The 12,122-nt window shown below is 33.1% G+C and overlaps 1 protein-coding gene across 1 annotated transcript; it reads left to right on the top strand.

Moving 5' to 3' along the window:
• The first annotated feature begins 500 nt into the window (after window positions 1-500).
• LOC139526612 (glutathione S-transferase 1-like) lies at window positions 501-12,122 on the top strand. The gene is made up of 5 exons (XM_071321772.1): window positions 501-754; window positions 3,086-3,178; window positions 10,027-10,142; window positions 10,926-11,030; window positions 11,820-12,122. Exons 1-5 carry the CDS (start codon window positions 622-624, stop codon window positions 11,982-11,984), a joined length of 612 nt encoding a protein of 203 aa, XP_071177873.1. The 5' UTR covers window positions 501-621; the 3' UTR covers window positions 11,985-12,122.

Consider the following 12,122-nt stretch of genomic DNA (forward strand, 5'->3'; position numbering starts at 1 on the left):
GTTGTGAAGTTGTGAAAATAAATAATCAGTCCCTTGTTTTAAGGAAAATATAAAATCCCCCCCCCCCTTTACCCCCACCCCTCGAATAGCAAATGGTCATCCACTTACAACAATTGGATCATTTCGGTCGTCATCTGTGAAACTGTAATTTTTCATTTAATTTTAAAGTATATATAATCTTTACCAAAGGTATGCAGATAAAAATATCACAACTATGAGTAGTTCAAATGCAATTTCGTTTGAGTGCTGACAGAGAGAGACAATCAACGCTAAAATGTCCAATTCAAACTAAATTCGGTTTTGCAAACGAACTGAATGAATACGTTTCATCGTTTCAGCGTCAGACTCAAAGAGATTGTTCAATCTTTAAAAACCACACACAGAAAATATTGCTGCAATACAATCAATTTAAATCAATATTACAATTATTCCTATCGGAAAGATAACCGTATAAACTTACATGTCATGTTTAACCTAGCCTGTATCAACACAGGTATTTTTTACGTAGGTCATTGAACATATCTATTGTCAGTTCATAATCTAGAACAAAGAATCAGTGAAATCTAGCCGGTGAAGAACTTGTTTTATCCACAAGAGTGTAAAGAATAGAAAACATAAATAATGCCGTCGTATAAATTGTCGTATTTCAAAGGAAAAGGAAGGGGTGAACTAGCTCGATTGATGTTTGCTGCGGCTGGTAAAGAATTCGAAGACGAAAGACTAGCTGGGGAGGAATGGCTAGCATTCAAACCCAGTAAGTATATATAGTGTTGCTACTTGATGTTTTTATCTGTGTTATTATGTGAGGAAGGATGCCTGTTGTGTATGAGGATAATAGACGTCGAATCTTGATTTTTTATCAATTAAGAAAATTGCTGATTCATCATGATTCATAGCAATGAAGGAGATCATGAAAAGGTTCATCAAAACCATTTTACAAAATAACTGATTTTACAATTAAATCTATTGTTAATACATATCATTACAGATAAATCTAAGCAACTGGAAAAGTTAACAAGGCAGGTCAAGATCTACAGTAATGGAAAGAAAATGCGTTTTTTCTTCCTAAACACTGGAATTTGATATGCCTTTGTACAATGTATATATCCTTGCTGTAGAATGTGTAAAAATAAACTAAATTAGGTAATTCGAAATTTTACCCGATGTGGGTCAATGATTTGTATAAAAAGAGACCTTATTGTCGGCCTTTACTACGGCAGATACAAAAGGGTGTGTGCTCTCGGATGCAATTAAAAAGTATTATGTTTGCAGTTTTTACTTATGCTATTGCATTTGTAGTTCAATTTGCCAGTACGTGTAAATACTATGGTTGTAAAACATTTAATTTGATTTGTATGGGTTGATATGAACAAAAGAGGAACAGAACAATAGGTGGTTTAAATATGAACAAAAGAGGAACAGAACAATAGGTGGTTTAAATATGAACCTGAGTGAACCATATCAAACAAAATTCAGATGTTTGATTAAATACCATCTTCCATGTCTTCTACAAGGTTGAGGAAAAACCTTTCAGAATTCTATCTAGGTGGTAACAGTCAGAGTTTAGTTTAAACATATTTTATTTGCTGAATTAAAGCAAAATGGATTAGACAAAAGTAAATCATACTTATGAAGTCTTCTCCATTATACAATATAAAATTACAGTAATAGTATATTATAATGGACATGCATATAAAGCAAACAGTTTATAGAATATTCAGTCAGAGTCTGTTGTAGGTTGGAAGTTTTTGAAATTGTTCTCATCTAGACCGTACCAAAACGGATGTAAGGTATATCTACCCATGTCAGAAAACGTTTTAAAAAGTAAAATCACAAAAATACTGAACTTTGAGGAAAATTCAAAACGGAAAGTCCCTATTCAAATGGCAAAATCGAAGGCTCAAACACACCAAGCGAACGGATAACAACTGTTATATTCCAGGCTTGGAACAGGCATTTTATTATGTAGAAAATGTTGGAAATCTAGTTTTATAGCTAGCTGAACCTCTAACTTGTATGGCAGTCGCATAAAATCCCATTATATTGACACCGATGTGTGAACAAAACCAACAGACATAAAAGGTAAAAATGTCAAAAATAGAGTTACAACAGAATGCATTGTGTTATATTCTAAATCACAAAGAAATAAAAACAAATACGTTACAAAAACCACTAAAGGGCATAAAGAAAAAGCATACAAACACAAATTAAAGACAAGAATACAAAAACTTACCATAGTACAATAACACAATGACGGGATGTATAAATACCGAGCCACGTCAAATGAATATCACCCAAAAAAGACTAAACAGTTAAATTATTATTAAAAAAAAAATAGAATAATACTGTAACACGTTATTAAGATAATAAACAACTTCAGTACCCAGAATATATACTTCAAGATCATTGTAGTGTTTTATTTGTGAATTTTATACGGAATATTTATCATCAAGCTTTTGGTACCTTCCGATGAACTTTTAGAAAAAGGATGAGCATTCCTTGACATAGCCCTGGTTCATCAACTTTCTGCTCAGACGTTTTACAATGTTAGTGTAGTTTGCAAGCTATTGCAAGCTATTGAATAGCAAATAAATTGGGAAATGTATATTCCATATGCAGGTGAAGTTGGTATATTGCTACTAAGTTAGGTGAAATTGATAATTTCGAAATTAAAATCGTCTCTTTTGTCATAGATTCTGGTACTGAGATAACTGTATATGTCAAATTCGAGATATTAGGATTTTAATATTTTAAGAGAGGTTAGAACTTATTCCAACTGCATGCATTGTAGTGAAGTAAATATTCTTTAGATTAAATGGATTACCATGTCCAACAATGCATTACTAATGTATGTTTGGTATACAATTTACAAAATGATCGAACACTCCTCTTTGTTATAAGGAATTGGCAACAAGTAGTGTATTATATGTTTAAAAGGTACAATTATGGAGAAAGGAAGACAACTCAATAATACAAAAAAATCCTATTTACAGAAGTTCACAGCGTGAATTGATTTCATTTTTTTCTCACTCGGTGCTCTCAAACACTTTTACCCGTTTACAGTTATGTCTTTTTTTCATTACAGAAACACCATACGGTCAGATGCCAGTTTTGACAGTAGACGGGAAAATGATCAACCAGAGTGGTGCCATTGTCCGATTTCTAGCTCGAGAATTTGGTTAGTCTTATTTCTTTAATTCCGACTCTAATTTATACTTTTCTCGTCTGTTTATTATGATTTTTACAAATAACTCATGGCTCGGCTTTTCCCAATAATAATTTTTCACTAACCAATTATGAGATAAATGTTCTCAATCTCGTCGGATTTGGATTAGTCAGCGTCAGGAATAAAAGAAAATGTGTCTTAAAACGTTTTCGAAATAGACACCATTTCGTAGATCTTTGAAATAATGAAACAAAATATAATACCGAACTCCGAGGAAAATTCAAAACGGAAAGTTCGTAGTCGAATGGCAAAATCAAAAGCTTAAACCCATCAAACGAATGTGCAACAACCGTCATATTCCTGATAAGGTACAGGCATTTACTTATGTAGAAAATGGTGGCTTAAAGTTGAAACCTTGGTTAAAAGCTAGCTAAACCTATCATTTGTATGTCAGCCGCATACAATTCCATTATATTGACAACGATGTGTTAACAAAACAAAAAGACATAATAGGTAAAAATGTCAGATATAGGGGTACAGCAGTCAACATTGTGTTAAAATTATTATCACTGTAAAAGCAAACAAATATGTAGTAACAAAAAAAGGGCATAAAGACAAATCATATTAGCAAAATTGAAAAGACAAGAATAAAATAAAATACAATAGCACAACAACGCAATGACAAACAACATCAGTACCTAGAATCTATACTTCAAGATCATCATGTATTAAAATATAGTATTAATGTATGGATTTTTTCATATTGGCCCTGTAACATGCCCGCGGTATCAATAATGGCCAAGGATGGTTGTAATGGCCTTGAGGCAACGCCGAGTGCCATTACAACTGTCCGAGGCCATTATTAATACCAAGGGCATTTTACAGGGCCAATATGAAAAGTCCATATATTGATACTTTTATTAACCAACTATAAGGCAACTTCAATCAAGTCCATTCAAGAACAGTCTTCGAGTCTTGATCCAAATACAGCTATTAAACCATGAATTTATAACAGGACCAATACAGAAAATGCCAGTTCATAACACTTTTAGTAAAAGGTTTTAATTCTTCGATTAAACCAAGAGTAAGAATCTTACCGTAAAGAAGATACATCATACATGAATTCATAGCTGAACTTGTCTTTTCGCATTCACGATGGATTCATGGTCAACATTGTCAGAAGTAATTTCTGATTTCTCATCCAAGTACTCAATTCTATGCTATTACAATTCATATCATCTAGCAAATATGAAGTAGCTGGGAAGAATAAATCAGGCAGTTTAACTATTCTTACTCTTTCTGCGACCTAGTCTGCGTTCGACTGATCAACGGAAATGAAACAGTGATAATAATCGAAAGTCGTACTCGAAAAGGCTGTGAAATATTTCCGTTTCAAGCCGTTACTAAATTAAACTTTTTTTTTTATATTAAGTTAAAATAAAACATTATAAAAAGTTGTCACCTATTTTAAGAAATAAACAACATTTAATCGATATCCCGTTTCATCTGTTCATAATTCATGGCTATGATTTCGTAATGCACGGGTATGATTTCGTAATGCATGACTGAGATTTCGTAATGACTGGCTGTAGCAATTTCTCCGTTCATAATGACCAGTTTAGTACAGCGGCTTTGTGAAAAATTGTGCACATCCTGCTACAAGCATAAAATTTGGCTTAGACCTTCCTCAACTATTACTCTTTTATTTCAGATAGGGAGGCATTTGAAAAAAATAACTCACTTCCGGTAAAATTCAAAATAGCGACATCATACTTGAATTAGCCCAATATCGAAGGCTTATATGTGAAAAGGTGTTATTACCATGTATGCTTCTGTCATAATATTTGGTACAAACCTTTGTTTTGTACTATTTTTGGATATATGATATAGATTAGATGTCTTCAAAAACCCTACTTCCGGTAAAATCCAACATGGCGGACATTGTACTGAAATAAGCTTATTTTTAGGAAGGGTAATTGAAATGTGTCTTAAAGTATTGCTACTATCATTATATTGTGCAGGAACCTTTCTTTGGTGCTTTTCATGGATACAATGTATAAAACATATGTCTTTAAAACCCTTACTTCCGGTGATATTCAATATGGCGGACATACATTGATTTTAATGTTCAACTTTTTTCTAAATATAAAGAAAATGTTGGTTTTATTTAGCTGGTCATTAAACTTTTGTCTTTAAGTCTTCCTCAAAACTACTAATTCTATTCAGCTTTGTATGTTTAAATACAAAGTTAACACTTCCGGTAAAAAAACCCAACAATTTGGCGTAAATCACAAAGATGAGTCCTCAATTCATATCTCGATGTGGAGTTTTTGGATAGATTGATTAAAACAAAATAAAATCACTAAAGTTCTTAAACATCTTAAGAATGACTAATTTATGGCCCCAAATACAGGTTTATTCACAATCGGAGAGCTTATTTTCCAAATTTACAAAGATCGTAGTAACTAGTGTTTCTTACATCTATAATGTACAAGCTCCTGATAAGATGAATAGGTCTCACAAAGAGTTGTCCAAAAGAGTTCCCATGGATCATATTTTGTCCTTCGCCATTCATAAGCGTCTGGACTAGTAAGCATAGGAACCAATACCAAATTTGTTACTCATTCGCCCCCGCCATGGTATATTGCACGCTTTACTTGCTGAAAAAGACTAGACCGAGTCGTGGGAATAGCCTCAATAAGTATTTCCTCTTCTAAAAACACATGTTTTCTGGCTTCGTTAACCCCATCTGATAAGTTTGTTCGATCTTACAACAAAACCACGTATCGTCTTATCAATGACATTGTCAAATCCATATCTGGTGATGTTGGCTGATCAATCATCATTCTGAATGATAGAGTCACATCTTCAAACACCATCCATGTCACCAACGCAGTTCCTTTCCCAGCAAACGTGTAATCTCTCAATGCCTAGTGTATTTGAAAGGTCATGGATAGATATATATCTGAAGCTTTTTCCACTTCCAAATTCAAGCAAAAGATTGTCTGCCCCTATGTCACTGAATAGCGAAACAGCAATGACAGCAACATCAGTAGCGACTGTTCGAGTCGTGACTCAGTTAAGTCTGTGTTTCACTGCATCAGAAACATGCATCTTGATTCAAGTGTCAGCCTCTTCATGTGAACATGGTGCTAAGCTTGAAACATCATCATGAGGTGGATAACACAGAACATCCTAATCAACTGTTACTACAACTACCTCTTCCTCAAAATCTATTGAGCAAGCTGTTGCGAATGAAAACTTAAAAGTTTTTTCTTATTGTCGTCATTTCTCAGAAAACTTTGCCAATTTTGAGGAGTTTGTTTTGACTCTGGATTCGTCTGTGTATTCCCTTTTTCCTAAATGTAGCTCTTGCTTCTTATAACTAATGTTCAGGATATTCTAACTTATCAACCTCGTGATGTATTTCACCATGTTCACATTAAGAAGCTGACAATAGAATCATGGTGCATGTGTCTGATGCAATGAAACACGAACTTGCATGAGTCATGATTCGAATAGTCGTTACTGATGATGCTGTCATAACTGTTTCGCTATTCGGTGACAGGGGTAGACGAACTATGTATTGTGTTTGGGAGGGCAAAAAGCTTTGGATAAATATATATCAAAGACCTTTCAATACATCTGGCAATGAGTGATAAAACACACTTATTGTGATCTATGTCTTTACCGGTTGTGATATGGTTCGCTGATTGCTTGAAAAGGGAAAAAAGATTGCGTGGGAAACATTGATGGCAATTGAAGATTTGACTTTAACATAAAGAATGATGATTGATCAGCCTAAATTACCGAGGTTTAACTGTAAGATCACACAATCAGATGGGGTTAATATGGTTAACGAATCAAGAAAATAACTATTTGCGCAAAAGGAAAGACTAATTGAGGGTTTTCCCTCACCTTGGTCTCGTCTTTTCCAGCATGTAAAACGTGCAATATACTAAGGCAAGTGTTTAGGGGGACGAGCTTGAAATTGTCTCTTATGCTACCCGGTTCAGGCGCTAATGGATGGCAAAAGAACAAAGAGGATCACTTTTAAATAACTCTTTCTATGGCCTCATCATTTTCTCAGAAGTTTGTACATTATGGATGTACTGGGGAATGCGGTTCAATGCCAAAAAATGCTACATCCTAAGCATCAGAAACAAAAGCCATAAAATCTACAGTTTTAATGGACACATAGCACAAGCATAACTCGTACCTATGCCTACAAATTTCGGAAGACCTCAAATGGACCATCCACATATTAAACGTGGCAAAGAAAGCAAATTCAACACTAGGCTTTCAAAGAAGAAAATTGAAATACTGCCCACAAGATTGCAAAAAACAGCTTACATCTAGCCCGTCAGATCAACGATGGAATATGGAGCCATAGTACGGGACCTCTACACGGTAACAAACATAAATAAGTTACAAAGGATACAACGTCAAGGGACAAGATTTATCACCATAGATTACAAGTCATAGGAGGACGGGCGTGTCTCCAATATGCTTGTCCAACTAGAACTGCAAGACCTCAAGATAATTGCAAGACGAACAAGCTAGAAGTTGATATTTATGTACAAAGTGGTTTAGGGGCTGATTTCCGCTATTGAACAAGACGAATTTCTCAAAAAAAGCACGTCCTAAGAAAAACATAACTGCCAAGAAGTTCGAAGAATAGAGAGGGTCAAATCTGCTCTTACGCCTCGTCAATAAAGCGGCGCTCTCTCAAACCGTCATATTAAAGCCAAAATTGGTTTCGTCAAAGTATTCATACAGATACAGATACAGATGTCGCGGTCGTTTTAAATGTGGAAAATCGGGTCTCCCGTGCACTGCTTCGTATGCACGTGGTGGTGACTGTGAATAAACATGTATTTTAAGCCAAATAGTAGTAACGTTTAAGTACTTTATTAATTTTGTTTTGTTTTAATCAATCTATATAAAACTTTTAATCAAAGATATGGATTGAGGACTCATTTCTTGAAATTTACGCCATATTGTGTTTTTTTACCGGAAGTGTTATTTAAAAATTTACTACAGAATAAAATTAGTGGATTTGAGGATAACTAGAAGCAAAAAGTTTAATGACAAGCAAAAAACAACAACAAAAAACATTTTCTTTACATTTTGAAAAAAAGTTGAATATTAAAATAGAAAATCGATATTTCTATGTCCGCCATTTTGGATATTACCGGAAGTAAGGGTTTTAAAGAGATATATCTTATACATTGTATCCATGAGAAGCACAAACGAAAGGTTCCTGCACAATGTAATGATAGTAGCAATACAATAAAACACATTTCAACTACCCTCCCTAAAAATAAGGTTTATTCTAGTACTATGTCCGCCATGTTGGATTTTACCGGAAGTAGGGTTTTTGAAGACATCTTATCTATATCATATATCCAACAGTAGTATATAACAAAGGTTTGTACCAAATATTATGTTAGTAGCATGATATTAACACCTTTTCACATACTAGCCTTCGATATTGGGCTGATTTAAGTATGATATCCGCCATTTTGGATTTTACCGGAAGTGAGCTATTTTTTTCAAATGCCTCCCTATCTGAAATAAAAGAGTTATAGTTGAGGAAGGTATATGCCAAATTTCATGCTTGTAGCAGGATGTGCATAATTCGTCTGAAATATGCTTGTAGCCGCCGGACTAGTTGTCGAAATTTTCCTTTTATAAAGCATGGGCATTTCTATACATATTGTAGTAAGTTGGTTAATAATTGTTAAGTTGATAAGTTGACGGAAGAGAAGTGAACGGTATTGGTACAGTCGATTGCACTTTGAATTGTGGGAGAGAGGAACGATAGTTGACGTTTGTTAAACTGTTCTGAAACAAAAATAATACTTTACAATCCTTCAATAATATTTCTCGATTAATACCCTCTTTATGATTTAAGGTAGCACAATACAAAGATTTTATAACTCCAATTCCCAAGTTTTAAAATGCTGTAAATTTCTTAATAATGCTTGAAAATTTATAAAAGTGGTAATTTTGGATAGCTAACAGATTACTCTTTCAAATAAATGCAATGTTAGTATTATGCAACAATTAGGTAACCAATTATAATGTTAACTGTGTCTAAAATATTTTTCACGAAATTTACACTTTCAAATGAAATTAGCTTCTGCGTAGGTATCCCTAGAGGGTTGATTTTATTATATGTTGTTCCTATGGCCATTATCTACAAAAGGGTGTCTCAGATTTCAGATAGAATGTATAGAACAAATTGTACACCTAATTGAACATTATCTTCTTTTATGTGGTTAGGATGTTTACACTAATTAGAGATTTATGAGAGAATGGAACACCATAGAGACAATCTGAGACACTCTTTTGAAGCCCATGATGTGTTGATTAAGATTCCGTTAAAATTTTCTGTATAGTTGAAGAGATGATAGAGCTAAATTCATTCAAGTGAACTTACCCAGATTTTGCCACTAATTACATAATAATTGATTACATAATGATTGCAAAATAAAAATATTGCATTCATTTAAGAGATTAGTCTTTTATCTATCTATATATACCTCTTTTATTAATTTCTATGCATTCATAAGAAAGTTACAGCATTTTAAAGGTTAGTTTAGTGATTGGAAGGAAAAAAAATCTTTGTATTGTGCTACCTTAAGCAGTAAAATATAATTAGAATTTGATTTAAATTATTATTTTACAGAATTTAGTTTTCGTATCAAAACTCTTATAATTTCTGGCACATTATGAAATTAGTTAGTGTGACCATGGAAGTATTATATCTAATACTTCCGTGGTGGACAATGTTTGAGCATGGACGTATTACATAATACTTCCATGGTTTGAGTATATACATTTTATATATCTAGGATTGTATGGAAAGGATAATATGGAGAATACCAGATGTGATGTTATTCTGGAAACCATTAGCGATATAGGTACAGATATGATCAAATACTTTTTTGATAAAGATGAAACAAAAAAGGTAAGTTATACAAAATAATACCAGAAACAGAGCGAATCGGAATCTTACACTTTTTAAAAATATATTAAAAGAGTTCGTCTCTTTCAGGCATCATAAGGCAACTCCTAATTGATTTATAATGTTTTCGGATTTGCTTGCTTCGAAACGTTGCAAACCTAAGTAAAAATCTCGCCACTTTTGCAGAGACTTTCTGAATCATCGCTCTATTTAAACAAAATCAATTTTTCATTTTAGAATTTCATCGACAGTACAACAATCCACATACTTAATATATGTCAAACTCTAACCAATTTGTTGTTATTGCTTGCTAGAATACTCCTTTCAATTTGTTCAGATTTATGATATCGCTCGCTAGCTTAAATTTTGTTCATAACAGACCGAAGTACATGCATTTACTTTGGAATGGCATACTTTATAACTTTGCTGCTTCGACCAGTGTGTCTTTATACATCATATAAACCCCAGAGAAATGCCGGATACAATATTGATTTACCCTTTTTGAATAGAATATACAAATCTTACAAATAGAGAGTACTAATCTTACAAATAGAGATGATAGTCTTACAAACATAGAACACATTTCCGTTACCACTTAAAAACACTGAATATAGGATAATAAGGTAAAAACCATTGAACAATTATACTAGAGTTATTTTCATATCATCAAAACGAATGTAGAAAATGTGACAAATAACCATTACCTACAACACTGAATCTTTCTATTTCATACAATTCGTTCATTGGTGCAATACGTTTAATTAAAGGACAACAAATATTTTGTAGGCAGAAGCATTAAAAACTTTAAAGGAGAACTCTCTACCCAAGTTCTTGAAGTTTTTAACTACAGTTTTGGAGGGAAATGGCAACAAATATCTCGTTGGATCTGACGTAAGTAATCCATTTGATATTTAAAAAATATTGCAGATTTTGGTAACTTTTAAGTTTTAAGTATATAATATGAAAAAGAAGATGTGATATGACTGCCAATGTGACAACTAAAATGACATAGAAATTAACAACTATAGGTCAACGTACGGTCTTCAACAATGAGCAAAGACTATACCGCATAGTTAGCCATTAAAGGCCACCGAAATGACAATGTAAAACAATTCAACCAGAAAACTAAAGCCTAATTTATGTAAAAAAAAATGAACGAAAAACAAATATGTAACACAAAACAAACAACAACCACTGGATATAAAGCACTGAACTGTGTATTGAACAGGAAACAATTTAAAAAATCTATAAGAAATAACATGATATATTTTACTTACTTATGGCATTCGGATTCAAAACTATACTTACTTTCTTCCAACAAAAGTTAATATGAGGTTCATGTCAGAATACACGTTAAAGTCAAAGGTAGCCACATGTTCAACACACTCGACTTTAACCCAGTCTTGATACTAAATATTTTGAAGAACTAAGTGTGGTAAAAGCTTAAGGAAGTGCTGTTATGGTCAGTGATAGTAAAAAGACAGTACCAGTGTGGACAGTGGTATTAAAAATATTCCACGATTATTTTGTTTGAGTTCCTTTTTTTCTAATAAAATCCGGTCTAATAGTTGTATCAAAAAATAGTTCATTTGATAAGTTATATTAACTACGTTCCATAAATTGTCTTTTCAGTATACATATTAATTTTGTAAATAACGATAATTTGTATTTTTTTAACAGCTGACAGTAACTGATATTGCTGTATTTGATATTTTGGAATGGTTTAATGATGCAGCATTTTCTGGTGTCTTTAATGACTACTCCGCGATACAGAATCTTGTGGATAGAGTTAAGTCAGTTCCAAACATCAAAAAGTATTTGGAAAGCCGTCCTGCTGATTCCTAAGGGTCATTGTGTGACCAAATTTGGATTTTGGTGTTGTGTTGATGAGAGACGTGGGATTCATTCATTTTACTCAGTTATTTACGAGTAGAAAAGACTTTTCATTGTTGTTGTCCATTAAAGAGTGTGTTTTGATAGAAA

The sequence above is a fragment of the Mytilus edulis genome, chromosome 1, assembly GCF_963676685.1.
Source record: "Mytilus edulis chromosome 1, xbMytEdul2.2, whole genome shotgun sequence".
NCBI lineage: Eukaryota > Metazoa > Mollusca > Bivalvia > Mytilida > Mytilidae > Mytilus > Mytilus edulis.